The sequence below is a fragment of the Melospiza melodia genome, chromosome 4, assembly GCF_035770615.1.
Source record: "Melospiza melodia melodia isolate bMelMel2 chromosome 4, bMelMel2.pri, whole genome shotgun sequence".
Lineage (NCBI taxonomy): Eukaryota > Metazoa > Chordata > Aves > Passeriformes > Passerellidae > Melospiza > Melospiza melodia.
In genome coordinates, this window is record NC_086197.1 from 66,087,937 (window position 1) to 66,109,918 (window position 21,982).

Here is a 21,982-nt window from a genome sequence, read left to right on the forward strand (position 1 = left end):
ACTTCCCTTCAGTTCCTGGCTTAAAATACTGAAAAAAATTTGACCTACTATATGCCAGCATTTGCTTGAGCTATAGTTCTGTTCTGGGTAATGCACTTACCTTGGCTCGACTGTAGCCTTTGTTTATGGTGACTAAAATTTTGACACTATGACCTTCTTTGTGGAGTGCTCCATCAGTGACATCATCCAACAATATATCTGCATTAAAAGAAGGGAAGTGATCAGTCAGAAAAATCACATGAATTATGTTCACATCATCCGTTCAATATTTGTTCAATGGATTTAAAAGTTAACGATTTGTTTAAAAAGAAAGGCTGCCATGATAACAACTTGCAATTGTTGTAATCTGTACTTATTCCTGATTCACCATTTCTGTTGGAGGTTAAAAAAAGTTACAAGTTGTCAATTTTTGTAGGATTATTAGGAGTTTTAATCATGCAGAAAGGGATAAAGAATCCACAAATAAATAAAATCTTGCATTATAGTCTTGCCCTTGCTTTCCCTATTGGAACTTTTTCAAAATTACAGTATGTTCACAAAGTAATGTTGTTTAGATCCTAAATTAAATGTATGTCTTTGGGCACTCATTTGTGCTCTTTAGAATGTTGTACAAAGAGAAAACAAGAAATCCTTGCATTGATATTTCTGCTGTTAAGTTAAATAGCATTTAATTTCACTTTCCAGATGATTCCTTTGCCTTCTGCACATATGCCATGGATAGAGTCCTTTTCACCCCCACTAGAAAACCACTTTGGATTCCTCCAAAATACATTACTCTATTCACAGCCATTCCTCTAAGGAAAGGCTTCCTTTTTTTTGGAGGTGAAGAGTGATTTTGATCTGCTCTACACCTCTGTTTCTATCACTTCATTAACTCCTAAAATGAGAAAGCAGATGTATTTCTGTTAAAGGCTGGGCCTACAGCTTTATTGCAAGTGATAAAACTGCTACTTTCTTCTAGAAGTTCTCTCTGAGATTTTACTGTTAGACATTCAAGCTAACTATAAAATTAGATGAGATTATGGATTTGCATTTTCTTCAAAGGCCAGCACAGTAATCCATTAACCTAAAACCTGTTCATTATTAGTGTGAAAAACATCGACTTCATGACATAGTCTGCACAAGGTCAGATTTCATCCAAATTAAATGAGGTCCCAGTAAGATTCAGTCACTTGTTCAAAGGAAAACTAAAGAAGGTTTATGAATATAATTTCAATTAATGTATTAAAAATAAGTTTTCAAGTTAGAAATTTGATAACATACATCCATATCTAGAATGCAGATTCTGCTATTGGTTTGGGGTGTTCCTTTGTTTTTTTGTTTTGCTTTTTGGGTGGTTTTTTTTTTTTAATTATTAGAACAAAGAATCTTTTTTTTGGTGGGTTTTAATAAATCTATGCTTGCTTTGTTCCAGGCAGAAAGATTTTCTGTGTCACCACTTAATGTTTCACTTCACTTGTGCTTTGGCATATTTGACAAACCTTTGAGCAAAGCTAAGAGCTTTGATAACGTCATTGTCATTGTTTGTCTGAGGGCAAATTATGATATGATCCCCCCGTGAAATTTTTCAATCTGTAAATGACCCGTATGTAGCCCTTTAAATTCATTCTTCTTTAAGTCTTTAGGAATGAGGAACCACTCTGTAGCAAAAGAACAAATTCCACTTTCTAAGAGCTCTCTCTTTCACTGATACAAGGGGCTGAGAAGATGCCCAAGGGCCTCTAATCTCATGGTGGTGCTAACTGTTTTAATTTTCCCCTGCTAGGCCTTCTTTTTAGGCATGCTGTGGTTACCTCAGTTCAATTCTTGTCAGAGCTCTGGCACTCTGGGCCAGTCCTGTACTGGTCCTTGTTTGCTCCTTTCACTGCAGTGACTGACTGAAATAGGGGTGTCTCTGACCCCCACACCCCTTCCCAGGCTGCCACTCACCCTGATACCCTGATCTGGAGGGTGCCATCACACCCTTAAGGTAGTGACAGTGCACAGCTTGGTCATTTCCAGATGACTGGTTGGTTGGAGACATTGCTCCCAAAAAGTGCAATGGTATTTTTATAATATGAAGAGTGAAACCACTCAATTCTCTCAGCTTAATCCTCATCATGATTAACCTCCCCATATCTCAGGGAGTTGTGTTCAGTAGTACTCCAGCTGTCTCAGAAATCCCACAAGACTTGGTGGGAAGCGTTCACCCTTCCAAGTTCTCTGGCATGGCAACAAAATGATCATCATAATGATCAAAAATTCTAGATTCATAATCAAATGAAATTCTCCACTCCTCATTAGGCACTCTTCTATCTTTAATTTCTTGTAATGAAAAGTAATTACTTTTCATGTGAGAAAAACATTTAGAACAATAACACAGAAAATTATATCAAGTTTATGAAATTATGGAATCATTGAGGCTGGAAACACCCTTAAGATCATCAAATCCAACCACTTCTTCCAGTCATCCTGTTTTTCTTTCTTTCCCCTGTTTTCCTCTTCCCCTTTCTCTTTTTTTCTTCCAGCTTTTATTGTTTCTATTCTTTTGCTGAACACTTCCTCATAATTTTCTTTATTTTCGTTCTTTCATCTTATCTTTTACCTTCTCTTTTCTTTCACCCATTCCTCTTCACCCATTGTATTCTTCCCTAGTTCCCCCTCCTTTTCTTCAGACCTTTCTTCCTACATGTTTATTCCTGTATCTAGACAGGGTTAGTTCCAAGCAATGAAGTGCTAATGAAAGGCTGCTACTCATGAAAGACATTCTATAACCACCATATTGCAAAAAAAAAAATTACTTTTGCTTTGTTTTTGTTTGTTTGTTTTTAATATGTGTGGATCTGTGAGCAGTTAAATTTTTTCTCCCTGCTTTTGCAACAGCTCGTTGCATGTTGAGGCCTAGTTCAGGGTCCTCCATGCTAAAAGTTAAACCCTTCAAAGAGTTGTAATGTAAATCAAAAATATACCAATTTTCATACAAAATCTGATATTAACCAGAAAAAATGTTCTAATATCCGTGCAATCAATGACTGGCAAGATAATATGACTAACTGCCAATCCAAATTACAGTCAGTTTGGCATATTCCCAGCTGTACTCTTGCCTAGACTCTTTCCACAATTATTAGCCACATTTTTATTACTTCCAGAGACTGCATCATAATTTCTGTGGCGTCTATGCTAATGAGTGCTGCTTTGCTCCTGCTTTACTCCTAGTTCTACTCTTAGAGACAGCACTTCTGTTTCTTGGCTACATTATCAAAACAAATGTAGAAGGCTTATTATCATAAACTCCATGGCATGGAAAATAATCAAATGTTGATGCTCAGGATGTGGACCCAACTTCTGCTTGCTTTCCTTCATTCATAGACGACAATGAGTGCCTAATAGACCAGGAGGGGTTTGGTTCCTGTGGTAAATGGTGATTTGGTTCAACATAGGCTAGCTGGCTGTACCAATTAAAAAAATGTAAGGGATAAAGCTAACTGAGACCACCTTCTGCCTTAGCTGCAAATATGAAGTCAAGTTAAGGGAGCTAAATGAATGATCAAAGACCTGTAAACAAAAAGAAGAAAGTTTCACATACTATACTCATATTTATCCCATATGGGCAAGAGAATGTATCAATACAGTTGTCATGTATACTTCAACAAATATTTCTTTTCTAAGAAATTGTAAATTGGATGACCGAAGAGGATTGTAAACTTCATAGGCAGAGAGTGTCATGGCTAAGAACAAAGCAAACATAATGAACAGTCTGTTACTGCTGTTCAGGTGCCTCTAAAAGCTACATTTCAGACATGACCACCAGCATTCTTCCTCTTCTCTGTTACTGAATGTATATCTGATGTTAACCTCAATGATATGAGGTGTTTTAATTTCCAGTCATGCCTCTCCTATGTGGCCCATTAAGGGGCTGAAAAAAATTGTACCAACTGCTGAGGCATGCATGTGCCCAAAGCATGTTTACCTGATGTAACAGATTCTGTGATGTTTAAATTGTTCAGAGAAAGTCCCAGTGACTGCCGTGATGAAGATGATGATGTGCTGCTTGAGGACTCTGATGATGGCCGGGCAGGCTTTCCGCTATTTCCAGTCTCTGCCTTCAAGCGATCATTCTCTGCTTTCAGTATCTCAATTTCATTCTATAGACAAAATAAATCAACACCAAAGCACAGGAGGTTATTCTTTTGGAAAACCACCACTGGTGGCTAGGCTGGTGATGCTGTCCCCCTGACCCAGTTAACTGGCTTACCACTTTCACAACACAAAGAAAACTGGACGGCCTTTACTTCTTAAATGAAGGGAAAGCCCCCAATAACCTTATTTTTAGATCCTAAACACTATCAGCTTCAAGCTTTTGTGCTTATTGTACAGTTGACCATAACATGAGTGTGGTCATAATTTTCCCAGCTATCCCCATTTTTTTTCAGCTACTTTCTATTGTCAAATTCCTAAGGTAACAGTTAGTTAAGAAAGTTACTGGATACGTCAATGTTTCTAAAGACTCAGAAAATTATTCCTGTCATTGAATATAAAATTTAAACATAACATCACAGAGAAATTAAATTAAAAATGAAAAATTAGAAATTGATAGTTTAACAGTTTCATAACACTTCTTGCTATCAAATAAGACTTTTTGATCATTCAAACATGGGATTGTTAACATAGCAGTGAGCAAATTCTCTCTGATGAAAAAAGACAGTGACAGATGAATCAGAACAACTGCAATTTTTTAGCTAAATCCTCTGTGCTGCCAAGTGATAATTGAATGTACAATAATAAAATGAAAAAGCCTGAGAACAGCCTCGTACCATCTAAATCTAGCAGTTGCTTAACAAAGTGCATTACAAAGCAACTGCTTATTCTTGCAGATGGTTCTGCACATCAAATTTATTTCTAAATTCACATCACCCTGGTAAAAGTCTCAATTTTTAATGGAGGCTAAACAGCTATATTATACAAGTGAAAACATAAGGGATAGATAGCATCACAAAAACCCCTGCTTCAGCTACAAAAGGATTAGATCACATACACACAAGTGAGAAGACAGTGAACGGGAAGGGACAAACCAGCACAATAGTAACAGAAGGTAATAGATGGGTATAGCAGTTTAGTCTAGGGTTCAAATCAGTAGCCACTCTGCAATTTATGCTTATTAATTACATAGCTCTTAGCAGTCTTCCATTCACTTGAGCTTTAGTTTTTTAAAGTGCTTTGAACCTAAAAATATTCACGTATCACTTCCACCAGTCCTATTTTTTCCCTTTACCAATCCTCATCAATCCTCTAAAATATCAAATTTTGGCAACTGCAAGGCAGCTGCCTGTTCTTTTGGGTGAACTTCAGAAATGGTCATTACCATGAGCAGTATCTCAACTAGCTGCCTCTGCCCAGATTTGAGGAAGTTCAGACTCTGGAAAAATGTGCCTACAGCAGACTCCTCTCTCTGGAAACTTCACCTGATTCAGGCACTCATCTCCCAGTATGAGACTGTCATCAGATGATAAGCCTTCACATCCTTTTCTCCTTTTCACGTTCTTTTCCTCACAGTTCCTTAAAAACCTTTCAGTGCCTCGAGAGCAATGCTTTACTTATGTCAGGACAAATGAAACCACATTTATGGACCAGTTCTTGATAAGTCTTCCCTCTAATTGAAGTTCAGCCGAATATCCCACACTAATTTTGTCACCTGGAGTTGTGAGCACCTGGGAGGATGGCAGGTACCAAAGATGTTTAAAGACCTGGCTGAAACTGATACAGGCACTGTGTAAACAAGGAGGTCTAGAAAAGACATCAAGCACACCATTTCTGTAGTTATGAAATCAGGTGCTACAGGCATCTACACACAAATGCCTTACAGTCACCTGACCTAAGCACCCAACAGAGAGCAATTCAGCTGGCAAGGCACTGGGCTGGATTCAGCTGAGGAAATGTGGGCTTCCAGTGGCATGACAAATATGGTCTTCCATGGAAGAATGCTAAACTTTCATGTCCTCTGCAGGTGCAAATACTTAAGCTGGTTCAAATGGTAAGAAGTACCTATGCTCAAGGAACTCTATTTCACCCTCTGTACCTATCTTGGGGTAATTTTAGGACAGCTCTTTAGCCCTCACTACTACAGGACTAAAACTCGACTGACTACAACAGAAGTTTATCAAGTAGCTCATTCCCAGACTTTTAAATGTAACCAACGCTGTCTCAACCTGAATGCCCAGCCCATGGCCTTGATTCTGTTCCCCAAATACAGATTTACAGTGCCTTCAGGGATTACACGGGTATCTTAGCTGCCATTACAGAAGGGCCCAGTTCCACTGAAGTATTTATGTCACAATGTGTGGATATTAGAGATACTTTTGGGCACCCACCATGGCAGTAGGCATTGGCACGTGAGCAACCAAATTGAGACCCATAAAGCTCTGTGCTCCACTGAAGAACACTGCCATCCTTTTGCATCCTTTCAGCCTCCTGAAAGGAAAAATCTTCTAACAAAAAGAAATGTGTTCAAAGAGGAATTGGGGCAGTGTAACAAAACAATATAGCAAAATTTTATGATGCTGGATACAGTAATTAGCTCAATTTTACGTTCTTTGCTTTGGCAAGCCATGACTGAATTAGGAATCAGAAATGATGAAACAGTATGCACATAACATCCTGGCCCCCTCCATGACTCAAGGATTTAAAACGCTGTAGAAATCACTTTTTGATCTGCTTCTCTGTCATGTTGCTAACCCCAGTTATAGGCTTGAGATAGTAAATATCCTTTGGGCAGGGATTATGTCTTCTTCCATATCTCTTAAACACATTTTAGCTATTAATATACATGCTAAGAATGTCTTTATTAGAAGGTGAACACTTATCATACCCATCCTTCAGAAGTACTGTCAATCCAGCAATTTACTTTACATTGACAGTTTTTTGGTGCCTGAAACAAAGTCCTGGGAAAGGAAACACATCAGTCATACCTTTGGTGTGCATCCCTGTCACCAGTTAAGCTGCTGCACTGACCTGCATGCGGTTCATGGCTTCCCGGATCTGATCCAGGTGGTGTGCAGAGCTGAGGGCTTCCAGACGGATATCCGTTAATTTGAGCTCCTTCTCCCTCAGCTCGCTTTTTAGCTGAAGAATAATTTCAGCCTCTGCCTCTGTGCACTCACAGATCCTAAAGAGGAGCAGGAAACAGGCAGGAGATTAAAGGAATGTTCTCTCCCCAAAGCAGTGTCATTATTAAATATCAAAGAACAGAAAAACGCTTGCTGCTGGTGAAACCTATGAGTGAAGAAAGAAACTTATCAAAGAAACATGAAAACGATCAAACTGCAAATTAAAAAAGGAAAAAAAAGTCCCCTCCAAAAGAAGTGATCAGATTGCTTTATGACTTTTTAGTTTAGCTCACTATGGTGAAAAACAAATTCTTAACTACTTTTCAGGTATCTTTGAGTGTCTAGCATCCATTGGTTTTAATTGTATTTTTTACTCATAATTTCTTTGGTGCAAAGTTTATGGTTTCTCTATGCAATGGTCGTCAGAACTGATGTGTGCTGATTAAACTGTACTGCTGATATTTATTATTTGTTAGGCATCAATATTTTCCTCTGATATGAATATTACACAAAGGGACAGTCATTGAATAGTCTACAAGATTTTGATCTGTAATGGTTTTGATTTGTGATGGCTGATGTTTTGCCTATAGCCTGTGATTTTGTAGTGTATAATATAAGAAATCATGCGGGTTGGTTTTTGTTTTTTTCCCTTGAAGACTGGATTTCCATGTGCTTATATGCATATATATATTTTCATATGCATTTATTTTAATGAAAAAACCATTGTAAGAAAAGATTGAAACATGACTGGCTCAGGGACCCACAACCGTCCAGCTCTCTTGTTAGACTGCTTTGCATCTTTGTATCATCATCAGAACCACCAGTAGAAAATAAAACACTGAACTTTGGCTTGTTACACTAAGCAGTATTTCCAGTCAATTCAGCAAATGTTATTTGTTCTTTATTACTGTGACTATAAATAGTTAATATTTTCAGAAAAATCTCAATATGAAAAATATTTTATGAAAATAAGTATTATTATTGTGATTATTACTGCTAATATTTAAAAACGAACAAACAAAAGAAACAAAGGTCAGCATTTAATTGCCAGAATGCATGCAAACACATTTTGGGAAAGAAGATGCAGCACTCTTCAGGGTAGCAGTTGGGCACACAACTCCATGCCCCACACTCAGTTTTACCAGGATCTATGCCTGTAGACCACGCGGCCGTTTGGCCTTTTCTCTGATGCCCAGACTAGATATGACCTGCACCCACATGTATTAGACAGATGCAATTGGAAGAAAGTAAAGGGAATGGTTCAGAACGCGAAACCCCATCAAGAAAATATACTAAGAAATCGTAAGCAAAGGGAAGATGAAGTTCATGGCAAATAAATTACATGTCAAATAGAGGAAGAAAAATAATGAATATCATTCAAAATATGCACAAATGTTTTAAATGTGATTAAAAATTAAGAAAGACATACACCAGGATTTTTTTTCCGGAATATTATGGTATAGCTCTTTCTGTCATGTGTCCATACCTTCCTATGCTAAGCAAATAAGAAATGAAATTTTATTTCCATGCATATTCCATTTACTAACTAATAAAACAGTCATGAGACTAGAATTCCTTGAGTGCCTTAAGAAAATTAATTATGATCTGATTATTCTCAATTAGGAGAAGGAAAGTAAAGCTAACATCAGTAGTAGACATTTTTTGGTTCAAAGATGTTGATTTCCCAATATCAGAAAGAGTTATGAGTTTAGCAGAGTGAAATAAAAAGCAGAGAAATACGAATAAGAAGGAGCTAGGAACTCCATAGGAACATATCAGATATTCAAAAAATACTGAAGAAAATCAGACAGCTGTTGACTGTTCACTTGTTCTCAGACCTGAAACCTTCAGGGTGGTGATTTGAATAAAATAAAAATAAAATCCCACAAAAAAATGCAAGCTGATAAAAGAGAGGAAATAGAATAAAATTTATATACACCAGTAGCTACAAAATAGATAAAGTAATAACAGGAGAAATAAGTATACTGTAAAAATTAGAAAATATATATATTTAAGAATTTTTTTAGAATGTCATGAAAAAAGGTAACAAGGAAACATTAGCATTTGGCCTTTGCTAAGTGGATACTATAAAGTTGCTAATGGTGCAGGGAGGGCACAACGCAGTCTTTTGGAAGTTTGTATAGCTAGGTGATTTTGGGTAAAATCTGTGAAAGGATGATAGATTATGACTGAATAAAGACCTGCTGCAGAACCAGTGTGCAAGTGGTGAAGCTCGCGAGAAATCTGACAAATGGATGGAGCTCAGGATTAGAAGACCTGAGCTGTTGACAACGGCTTCTGAACTGCAAATGGCCATGCTGGAGGAGGTCTGCTTCCCAGCCCACCCCATTTGCCAAGAGAGACACTTACGCAGATGCTGACTGTGATGGTTTCATCGATGTTGTTGCACACTCTCCTGAGCTGTGGGGCAATTTAGGTGAGGAAGGAAGAGAGGAATCTGTCAGCTCTTCTATGTCTGAATGTGAGGAAGGAGGTTTGGTGGACTTTTTCTTTCCAAAGGCCTGTTTGAAAGAGCTTCTTAGCTGGAAAACAAATACAGTGCAAGATTATTTTCCTCATCACAGCACTTTGTGTGCAGCTCATGTTTTGAAGAGTTAGTTTGCAGATGCCACCCTAGCCACTGCCTGAGGTCAGTATGCAGAAGCAAGGTATTAACATATGCAATACAGTATCTCTAAAAACATGATACAGTGCTTTGTTTTGACTTTATTAATCCAGCGCAGCGCAGAAGTAATGCTATGGAGATAGTGCAGGATTGAGTGGTACAGCTATTGGGGAGGGGTGCTCATTTAAAGCCATTAAGCCCCAGTGGAATCCCATTCCCATGGCATTCCCTTCAAGGGGTGGCTTTAAATAACCACTTTGCATCTAGGTACAGGCTCAACTAAATGCTGAAATCAGAAGATAAGTCAAATTTATAGATTTGCCAATTTATCTTCCCCATTAAAACTTTGAGTGGTCAAACTGTGCAAACTCTATGATTTGGATCACAATCAAGAGGATCTAAATGGGAACAAGAGGTTTGCCTTGTTGTACTACTGAGAAGAATGTTAGCTGAAAGGTATACATGGCTTGTTGCAGATTCCTATAGAGTGGTAGGATTACTGAACATACAAGCATTGCCTTTTCCCTCTAGAAGCTTGTATCCAGTATTGAAAAGGGACAGAATAGCCAAAGAGCCATTTATTTCAGAAGCCAAGATGACAACAGTTTTGTCTCCAGTTAAAATTAACTATGTCATTTGTTCAGACCTTTGTCTAAATACAGAACTTACTCATCTTAGGAAAAATACAGGTTTTATTTTTCTTTTCAGAGAGTTGCTCTGGTCAAAACTGTACAGAACACAACGACCAGCTGGTTCCTCTATGAAAAAATGAGGACTTCAAACACATTATTTTCATGGTAAAATTGGAGAGGGGAGTGTGACCACTGATCTTAATGAGAAACAATATTTAAGTCCTTTCCAGCTCATGATGTCTAAGGAGAAAGAAATGGATTTTGGCTACACTCCCCCTTTCTATAGCCTAAACTTGGAGATTAAAACGAATAAAGACAAACTGAGAAGACATACAGGATAATCTGGTTTTAGAAGGTATAAAAGCCTACTGCCAAAATAAATAGCAATCATGCCAAGATAGGGGTTTTTTATAGATGCATGCCAACTTTTCCATGGTTTATATTCACCTCACTTCCTCTAGAGTTCACCTTGCAGAAACATGAAAGAGTGTGGAATTACAAATCAAGGGAATGAAGGCTCATCGGTATTTTAAAACAAATGTTTATGCAGATAATATTTTAAAAACAATAAAACATATTTTCTGATTATTTATTGAAAGTATTTAATTAAATCTTTAGCAGTATGTGATATTTGTATGTTCCACTTGAGCAACATCTTAATTTCTTAAAACACTGTAGTATTTTTAAGTGAGAATTCTTAACTGATTTCAACTCCTTCCATAGCTGGGTAATATATTTGAATCAAGCTTTTGAACCAAACTGCAACTGAAGAAAAATCAAACACGGTTTCAATGTGGCCCAGAGGTGGTTTTTGGTCACAACAGCTATTTTAAATTTATGATGGTGTTCTTCTTTTCTTGCTGTTGTAATTGTTGCTTGTACTTTTGTTTGTTTTAATTACTCTGACTTATGCAAATAAAACCCTGCTGATATTCAATAATTTTTAGCTTGCTGGTAGTGTCACAGTACAGATACACATGAATTTCTTTATACCCATCTGGCCTCACAAGAACATTGTAATGAAATGAACCATTATGTTACTCAGACAGAATAGCTAGAAGAGAGGCTTAAACCTGCTGAGTACTCACCCAGTTTTTCTTTTTCTTTTTTTTTGAATCAGCATCATTACCACTGCCAATACTGGAATGACTTGTAGCGCTGTTGATACTGGAAACACTTTCTGAAGAATGTTGCCGCCTTATACGTAGATCTAAAGAAAGGATGTTACTGTGAAATCACTTTCAATATATTAATAATAGTAATGTTAATTTTTATATTTATGTAGCATCTGCCTCCTCAAAGGCAGTCTAAATGAACATAAATGGCACTGATGCTAGCAGTGCCTCAGATTCAAGCTATTGAAGCTTGTGAGAAACCATATAAGGACCTAGGGGGATGCACACAATTAGTCCAATACTTAGGGGTTTCTCAAACTAGGCTGTTCTTGCCCAGAAGGCAATGAACCTTCACAGCAATCTATGCACGTGTATCCTCATAACTGAGCACAAGGATTACGTGACATTTCAGTGCCACATGTACTGTAGTTCTGAGGAGTGTAGGCACTACTCAACTTGTAGCAGCCCTAATCAGTGTTCAGATTCTACATTCTAATATACCCCGATGGAAAGAAACAGGCAAGAGTTCATTAAAAATGAATGAAACAAAATAACCAGGAAGTGGAGAATATTAAAAATGGTTGGTGCAGCTTCTGAGTTTCAATTTTTTAGAGGTCTCTGATAACTATATATTAATCACTGGAAATTATTTTGCAGAACATGCCCACTAATATGAAGGGAAATTACTTTTTAGGTTATTTTCTACTTCCTAGAAATTTGCTTTGATACACTCAAGTCATGCAGTGAAATGACCTTAAGGCAAACACCTAAATAATGACCTCTCTAATGGAAGATCAGTAACACTCTCAAAAACAAATACCATATTATTTTTTTCAAGTAATTTCTTTGCTGTTGCTTATCAGCAGGCACTTTTGAAGTATGTATTTATCATGCAATATCGGCCTAACTGTAATGACAAATTAATTTGACATCTGGAATTTAATACCTGCTTTCCTGCACTGATTTAGCACTTCAAGAAGGAGCTGAGCTGTTGTCAGCCTGTCTCTTACCAACAAGAACACCAATTTACGAAGCTACAGCTTTGACTGGATTCCCAAGCTCTAACCATGTTATACTGTAAGACCTCATTTGTGTCTTGGGTGTACTTCACTAGTCAGTTGCAGGAACACGATTATCTCTTGATCAATTCCTGGCCACCCTGCTCTAAGAAGATAAAGCTCCAGGAACTTTGGCAGACAGGAAACTTGGGCAAGGTTTCCAGCTCTGGAAATACCACAAGTATGCCTACCACTCACTTCAGAATGTGCTTTGCCTTGCAACAGAGCTCCCAAACAACAGAAAAGTAGTGACTTAGCTTTTTTTTTTTCCCTGGGGAGAACTTCTGCATTTATTTTGATAAAGACAAGCCCATACCTTTGTGGGTATGATCAGGGCCATTCAAGGCTCCTTGAATAGCAGCTTGTGCAGCAGAATTCTGGGCTTTCAGCATTTCAATGGTTTCCCTTAGCTCTATAAGCTCAGATTCCTGTGGGAAGAGCAAAGAGAGATCAAAATAATGGCAAAAGAACAATGTTTGTCTAAGCTGAAAGAAAAAATTGCAAGGGAAGAGTGTTCAAATTAAAGATCATGGGACTGCTTGGGTTATCAAAAGGGCAGCAATAAAAAGAATGCATACTTTCTCTCCAAAGATATTGAAGTTAACTAACAAAATCTTTTTCATTTACTCTATATAAAACAATCATGCTATTTTTAAGAAGAAAACATTTTTAATTAGGAGTAATCTAAAAAGGGTCTGAATTGACTATAAAATGAATAATTAAGAAAAGCTCAATGACTTCGTTGCAAAATACAATGAAGCCATTTGAAGTACGTCCTTTAATATGTGAGGCTACTGTTTAATGGATGAATTCAAAAGACTTAATTTGTTAAATACTAATTTAATTAAAAAGCCCCTGTTTAATAGAAATTGTCCTGCAAGTCGAAGTAAAATTATTCCACTTGAGTGCAAGAAGTTCTGTATCAGAATGCACAGCTGATTTTATTAGAAAATATATTTTATTATTGCTTTTATAAGCAATATTTTATTTATTACTTCCTGTCCTTCCAGTCTCCTTCCTATATAATTAGGGTTAAAGGAATTTAAACTCAACAATAGAGAAAAGAAGAGAAGGAAAAGAATAAGTTTTAAATCTTTTGGGAAAGAAACTTGGAGATGATCTGTTTCAATGTCACTGCTTAACTCCTTCTGGAAAGAAAACCTGATGGATTTATACTTCGTAAAATAGTTAAAAGTTTTGTTTTTAAGAAAATTCCATTGTGACTGTGTTGTTTTTCTTCCCCCCCGCCCCAGATGAAAAAAAGGCAAACAATACAAATATTTTCTATCCAGTTCACAATGTCTTGCAACATTTCATCTGTTGGTGCTCAACCAGACTCTGAAACGTTATTTTTGTAGACAGTTACAGACTGCAGTGGTGACTAGCAGCTCACAGATAAACATGTTCTTTCACAGTTTGGGTCAAGGAGACCTTTCCATTAATAGGACATTGTTGAAAATTCATAAGTTGCAGAAGTTCAATCCTGGAAGGTGCTAAGCAGCCTCTTAATCCTGAGCTTGGTAAAAGGACTCACATTAAATTTCTTTGTATCAGGTTCAGAGTATTTTTCCCCCCATTAGATAAATAGCACAGTGAAAAAGTGAAAACCCAAACTGTTTACTTATGGTTAGGATGCCTAACCTTTATTAACCTTCTCAATTAAGCTATTTTTCTCTACTTAAACTTCTTTGTTTCCTGAAATTCCATTGTTCTGGTGGTGCTGGGAGGCTGGAATGAAGCACTGCAGCAGCTTATGATAAATTTTTGTTACAGGATCCTTCAGTATGGAGTAAACCTGAAGTCATGCATGTTTTCATTGAATTCTGGAAATGAAAGATTTTAGTGTCCAACTGTTTTATGATACTATCTGTGTAAACCTGATACTGCACAGTTTTTTCCACATGCTGCTGGACATTTATGAAAAACTGATCGCAGCAACCATTAAAGAAAAATCTGTCTTGTTGTCACAGATGTCCCTTTTTCCTTTTAGTGTTCTTTAAACCAAACTCTAACATAATTTTCTGACTATTTTCTACAGTAAAGCATCCTCTTTGACCAACCTACCTTTTGTTCAGCAGTCATTGTTAGACTTTGCAGTCGGCCTGTCATATTTCCCAAGCTTTTTTCAAAAGCTGCTACTAGATGAGCCTGTGAAAGAAAGACAACACAGGGAAATTTTCCCAGATCTATTTGGTTTTTAGAAGTATGTTTTTCCTTCAAGCACATTTTCTCCAGCTCTTTAATATTAGTTCAAACTCAGACTGAGCTAAGTTGGATAGATCAATCAGCCAAATGCACCCAGTGTTCCTCAAGCTTCTTTAGCTCCCAATGAGATTAGCTCAGGTATCTCTGCCTGGAAATGAATTATGGATTTAATGCCTGAATTTAAGTTTACTGATGTATTAGCCAAAAGTAGTCTGCTCCCAAAGAGAAGTCCAGGAGCAATTATTTTCAATTACTGGACACTTCAAAACAGGAATTCAAGCACTTTATCTTGAAAAGCAAATTTTAACTTCAGAAATAAAAACCTTCAGAAAAATCCTAAGCCTTAAACAAAAAATATCACAGTTAGTCTATTAATACTATATTGCTCATATATGTCTGTGTGTGTATAAAATATATTTTGTAAAATATAAATATAACATTTATAATGTGTGCAAATATATATATATAAAACAAAATAAAATCCTGAAAACTGGAAGTCTTACTTCTCAGTATAAAAAGCAATAGAGTTGAAACAGATCAAAATATTAAAAAAAAAAAAAAAAACAACTTCTGTCTGGTTTTTATTTTTTAAACAACCGGCATCCTACACTGTAATCAAACTAAATTTATACGAATTATACTTAATCAGATCTAACTGGCACTGAGCTTTGCAGGGCAAAGAAGAGCAAATGGTCGTAAAAATCCCAATATGCTAAGCCAGGGAAAGTAGAGCCAAGGGAAAATAAAGATTTAATTTTTAAGGAAGTCCATATAATCCCGTCCATTTCTCTCCCAACATCAAATAGTAAAAGCATAAGGAAATGCTTATTTTCTCATTACCATCTCAGAAGTGGTAATAGACAAAGTCTCCAACCATTGGCACATGGAAATATAACTCAAACTCACCATATTTATATGCACAAATGGATTAACTGAGCTTCCTCAGGGAGAAAATTTAGTTTTTATTATAGCAGTTCAGGCACACACAGTGCCTGGCAAATTTTTCAGTTGCAGATTTGCATGCTTTTACAAGCATAGTTGAAATTGTTTGAATGTATGCGGTTGTACTGAATCTGAGGTATAATCAAGAAAAGACATGGTCCAAAAAGGATTTTGTTCTGCATTTTAGGAGAGGGAAAAGAGCTTCTTGCCACCTTCCTCTGTATATTGTCCCTCAAACAGAAGAAGATTACCATAAATATAATAGTGGGCTACTTATGCATCTCTGCTTCAGAGCTGTTGTACTGATGAGTGACTTTTGTGTCTTGTAAATAATTTTGGATTGCTATAAATATTTAGGTATCTTGAAAGCCTCTTATTTTATTCTTATTAACCTTACTAAAAGTTTACTCCTTGTAAACCACACTATTAGTATACTTAGGTACACAATTACTTACAGGTGTAGTGGTCAATCGACCTGCTTTCTGCATCTGCAGGGATATCTTAGGGATAACTTTTGTGGTAAAGGGACACATACCACAAGGACTAACTCCAGATAAACATGAGACTAGACAAATATAGAATCTCTAGAAGATAATTGTATATATTCCTATTTTAACATTTATAACTTAGGCTACATTCTGGAAGTTAAAATCTTTCATAAAATGAACCTGAAAACCTGCCAATCAATACTACAGCCTTTGGTTGTTTTCAATACTCTATTTCTCTAAGAAAATAAAAATAACTGTTTTTAAATTTAATTTAAACTTTATTAATTAGCTGCATGTTAAACTTATCCAGATTAATCTATGGCGTTTTATTTCCAAAGATGATGATCACACACCCAGAACACTATCAGAGACAAAAGAGATGCACTACTATAGAATTTTAGCCAACTGTCTCTTCATTACTTTTGTTTAACAGGAAACTAATGGAGCTCACTGTTCCCCGCCTCATAAAAAATCTGTCTTGGCTGACGGCCCATGGTTCTGTTTTACTCTGAGAATTACAGTGGGGACTGAGGGCTTGAAAGAGGAATAATTTGTTTAATTATGCATTGCATCTCTCCTTTTCTAGAAATTAGACTGTAATAACCACAGTACTTTGGTACCAAACTATGCATACTTGTGTAAAGTATTTTCCTGTTCCAAATGCATCCTGTATAGTACATGAATAGACAACAAAGAATTTACAGGAAAAATTAAGTAGTAAAAAGCAGCATTAAAAATGTCATCAAAGGTCACTGAAACTGTTATTTTCTGACAGCCTTTAGAGAAAGACAGCCATGTAACAAGGGTTCTTAGTAAAATTCACCCAGTGACAGAGAACATTACCTTCTTGGAATATTATACAAAACTTTTTGCACCATAAATGTTATTGGATCAAGATGATGGATTTTTCTAACTCATTTCAAATAAAGACTATTAGAACTTGATTTCCTAATAATAAAGAAATGTAATTCAAAGTCCCATTTACCATAAACTATTCAAGAAGAAAACCTTTTAATTGCATTGTTCATTACTTTAAATATTTATTACAAGATAACACTCATCTACTGAAGTATTGATTTTATATTCAGAGTAATAAACTGTTCTTTCTCCATTGTAGCTAATATTCATTCCTTCAGCTGTCTAGGAGCTATGACTTGCAAACTTAAGAACATTTTCCCTACAGAAATACTACACAATAAAATAAGAAAATTTCATTTCAAAAAGGCTAAATTATCAGTATACTTATATGTGTGTGTTGAAGTATACATAAAACAGAAGTATATGTATGTATTTCCATTTGAGATCAGCTTTCACATTTAAACAGTTAAATGCAGAATAATTCATAAAGCAATTAAAGCAAAGAGAAAGAAAAATCTGTGTCTTTAATAATGTTCACGGGAAATTAAAAATTCTAATTAGAAACTTTTTTTACACTTAAAAATTTGGTAATTTATTTTGATTGGATTGCTAATCCTCAGTTTCTGAGGATGATTAAATTTATCTAGAAGTTTCCGTTCTTTCATTCTTGTAAAAATATTCAGGAATTGTTTTGTTTGTTTGTTTAAGATACAGACAGTCTCTCACACCTTAGAAATCTCTGTGTTATATTCAGAAGTTTCATTCATGGAGTACACACATCCTTGAAATACTTCAAAGAGTAGCCTGAATATTATATGTGGTTTATATAATGCTCATTCTATAGTAAAAATATGTCTTCAAAATTGAATGCAGTATTTGTACTTGAAAAAAAGACATCCTGGAATTAGAGTTCAGTAACTGGGCATTACTTGAAGTATGCCTGCAGCAAAATATATCCATCATTAACTTGACATACACATTAGATACATAGATAGACAGCTCTTAATCTGTAGATATCCTTCACATACGAGTTAATTTTGACTTCTATTAACATGCAAAATGCACACTGGAAACAGTCGAAGAGATGTCTTCAGTGCTAAGATGACAGATTTGATTTTAAAGATTTCCTTAGTAAACTATCCCAGCCAGGCAAGCCCCAAATACCTCAGCTCAGGTTTACAGCCTATCCTGAACATGACATTCACATACAAAACATCTGCCTTCCAACACACTTTGGGACTTGACCTGTGGCATTCAGATTTATAAAACAAAGGCAAATAAATAAAGTTCCTCCCACCTGACAGGGCTGAATGGAAGGAGCTGTGAAAGGCCAGAAGAGATCAGGCTGGTTGCAAGCAGCAACTGTAGATCTGGTGGCCTTTTCTGTTTGCTGCCTGCTAGCAGCTTGTTGCTTGGCCGCAGGATAGCGGTTCAGAGCTGGCCAAACAAGAGCATTAGCCAGCACACCCCCTCCGCTTTCTACTGGCATCCTGGCTCTACTACAGCTTGCAAGCAAGCACCCTTCAGCTTTATACAGTACAAAGCTCTGATCAAAGTCCCTCTGAACAGGCTTGGTCAGGCTGCTCACTGGAATTTGAGCCCTTGTCAGTCACATACGGAGTCTGCTCGTTGGACATTTTCCGCACTGAAAACAGGCCCTTTCTGAATTAGTATTGAGATTTACCTTTCAGCCACACTGAGACAGATGCCAGGGGTAAAGCAAGAATCTCAGAGAAAATCTGTAAATTAAGCATCCAAATGATGCTTAATTTACAGATTAAATTACAGCTGGACGCAGCTTGAATTTAATCATTTGCAGGCAAAACACTTTGGCCCTTTGGGGTTAATAAAATGAAATCAACTGCTGAAGTCAAGCATAGTACTTGAGTCCAGCCAACGAAAACTGAACAACAAATCAAACCAAATAAGAAAAATTTTAGCAGAGTTTTCAATAATGCCTGAGAAATGCTGTAACTTCCAATTGACAGATTTTGGTATAAAATAATGTATCAAGCAAAGGCTTGATTGAAGAGGTCAAATTTCAACCTGCCAGTCTTTGAATTACTTATATACTAATGTCACCAACAGTCTTCTGTGGAGAAGCAAAGAAAGGCACAAATAGTGTTGAAATGAGCTGAATAAGGTGCTCTTTTTTTCACTCATGTACAGTACTTTTGCTCAGTTCTACAGAGGGAAATGCTAACAACAAATTCACATCGAGATTGAGCTTTGAAGGAACAAGATTTCTGGCTATTAACACTTTCCTTCTCCACACCACAGCAAGGCAAAAAGTGCTGCCTGTTTTCAGACAGTGAGGATACGGAAATTAGGAGGGGTTCAGGACTAACACTAAGGACGAATGCTAAGAGGAATGCAATTGTAGCAAAAGCATCAGAAAGGACTGAGCATTTTTCTCATTAGCAAAAGCACCACAAAAGACAGACTGTTCACTCAGTTCTCTGTTTGCCAGAGAAGACAGACAGTGATCAAACTTTTCTGAATTAAACTTAAGGCTCGTTCAAGATTTAGCCTTCCTGATGAGAAAACATGACTCAAAATGAGGGTCACAGTAGTATTATCCATGTAGAGATTTGATTTCTTCTCTGAGAATAAATTCCAGATTTTTGTGATTAGGAATATTTCTCCTTTAAAAGGCAGTGACTGGTGAAATATGTAGTCTCTTAGACTACAAAATAAACGATAAATGAGTACACGAAAGGAACGCATTGCTAAGGCAGTACAAGTTCATGAAATCTAGAAAGCCATCTAGGTTTTCTGTAAGTTTGCCAAGTTAAATCAATTGTTTGCTAATAACTCTCAGAATTTTCATGAAAAGTACTTAATATGTGGCATTTAAACATCAATTCTGTAATTAAATAAATTTCAGTGGTTCTATCACAATTAAATAGTTGAATATACTGTCTGCTTTCAGCCTGGATTTTATTTCTAATATTTAAGAGATACTTTGTAGAATTTCTTCTCATAAAATCCTTGAAGGACTGACAGAAGGACCCCTAAAAAGCATTTGCTTTTGACTGTTTGGTTTCATATGAAAGTGTTGTTTTAATACTTTACAAGTTCTCTATCAGAAACAGCAGAAAATGAATTCAGGACCACGTTTATTGTGAAATACTTCTCAATTTTTTGGTTCTTAAATGTATCTCATGAGAACATCCTGCCAAAAATATTTACTCCCAATATCTAGTAATATCTACTTTTTTTAAAGATGGTATTAATTGTGAATATAATTTTGTTCATGCCTAAGGATTTTGAAGCCTCTACATTTCGTGCTCCTGAAAAATTTAATTTTGAAGGAATTTCTACATGTTGGGGATTTGGCAAGAGGAAAGATTTCTCTTGTATCATTTAAAAAATGCATGTGCAAAATGGATCAGCCTTAGGGTTGCTTACAGGTTTAGAGTTTAAAGAATATCTCCATGGAGATGGATTAGAAGGTGTGTAACAGTGAAAAGAACATTATTAAATTAACCAAATGTGGTATTTCTGGATAGGAAAACCAGATGTCTATGCATATATATTTAGCCATCCTATTGAAAATGTCCTTACAGTTAGATCCATAGAAAAGCATTTTTCCTGGCTGTTCAGAAGCCCAGAGGCAGCATATAGGAACAGATTCCCAACAGTCCAGTCTGATTTACACAGATCAACACAAATTTATTTCTTACCCACACAGCTGATTTAGTTTGAGTAAAAACCAAGCCAAAATTCCCATTTTTAACTTAACTCCATTTCTTTGAATTATGGATCAAATCTAATTATAGCGTGGACCTGGCTTGGACAATTTGTCTAGAATAAATAATGTTATTAGAAACCATCTTGTATGGTGTTTATTTAATAGAAAGTCATATTGGCCAGAGGTACAGTGAAGGACTTCTAAATAAGACTGAGGAGAGATAGGAGCCAGTTTATCCAAACAAACAAAACAATAGCTTAATTTCCTCAGCTGCAGAGAATGCTCTGACATTATTGCACTTGTTGCCATATTATAGACTACAGCATTTCTGGGTTGACTGAAAAGTGACAGAGCCCGAGTAATCTTTCAACTCTCCCTTTCAACACAGCAGTTAGAAAGAATCTGCTGGTGTTTCTGTTCTGAGCCAGTGAAAAGAGGGAAGGGAAAACTGTTTTTCTACCTGCAGAGTAAAGAGAGGAGTGGTGCCAGGGGTCCTGAGTTATCACCTGGAACAGGCACTGAGTACAAGCTCACCAAAGGCAAACAATTTAATTTAACTGATATGACACCTCAATTTAGAATAATAAAAAGGTTTGGTTTGAGAAGGACCTTTAATGATCATCTAGTCCAACTTCTGACTGGGGGCAGACACATCTTTCATTAAATCAGGGGCTTGCTGGAATCAAGACAACTCCTCTGGATAACACCAGGGCACTCAGAGCAGATATGAGCATGTCTGTGACTGTGCTGTGTTACAAGTCCAGCCAGGAATCACCTTCCTATGCTCCCCACTGCTGCTGCATCTCTGCATTTGTTGTGGAAAGAAAAGGGCCCTGCAGAGAGCAACAGACTCACTAGCAAACACACCTACCCAAAGCATGCTATTTTAGCTCTTCTCTCCTCTCAGTGTGGTTTTTAGTCCGTTGCTCTCAGGATAGATGAATAAAGAACTGCCCAAACTGGTAAAGATGAAGGTCAGTGTCTAAAACATGTGAAAGAAGGAGCCCCAAACCCAATACAGATATGCTGGCTATTCTAGCTATACATTCTCAAATGCAAAAACCCAACCCAGAATCCAGATTTTGAATTTACAAACATTGCAATGTCCCACATCATCTGATTCACTAGTTCACTCCAGTACTCAGAGTATGGCAACCTAAACTGCTACAGATGTACAAGTACAGGTGCTCTGCAGCCTTCTGAACAGAGAAGAAAGTGCTAAGCATAGCTTTTCCACATTTTCATGTGTGGAAGTCACACACAAACAAGCAGCTAGAGATTA

The 21,982-nt window shown here is 36.6% G+C and overlaps 1 protein-coding gene across 12 annotated transcripts in view; it reads right to left on the reverse strand.

Annotated features, from left to right (window-relative positions):
- Positions 1-21,982, reverse strand: part of NAV3 (neuron navigator 3) — a 509,384-nt gene that overhangs the window by 15,494 nt on the left and 471,908 nt on the right. For 10 of the 12 annotated variants that reach the window (XM_063154995.1, XM_063154993.1, XM_063154989.1 and 7 more), the window contains 8 exons: positions 14,578-14,661; positions 12,830-12,941; positions 11,429-11,550; positions 10,788-10,808; positions 9,453-9,625; positions 6,988-7,141; positions 3,950-4,124; positions 101-198 (listed from right to left, as the gene is read on the reverse strand). In XM_063154995.1, coding sequence (XP_063011065.1) covers positions 101-198; positions 3,950-4,124; positions 6,988-7,141; positions 9,453-9,625; positions 10,788-10,808; positions 11,429-11,550; positions 12,830-12,941; positions 14,578-14,661 — 939 coding nt within the window. The remainder of the gene's footprint in view (positions 1-100; positions 199-3,949; positions 4,125-6,987; positions 7,142-9,452; positions 9,626-10,787; positions 10,809-11,428; positions 11,551-12,829; positions 12,942-14,577; positions 14,662-21,982) is intronic. The other 2 variants (XM_063154992.1, XM_063154990.1) reach the window with 1 other exon arrangement.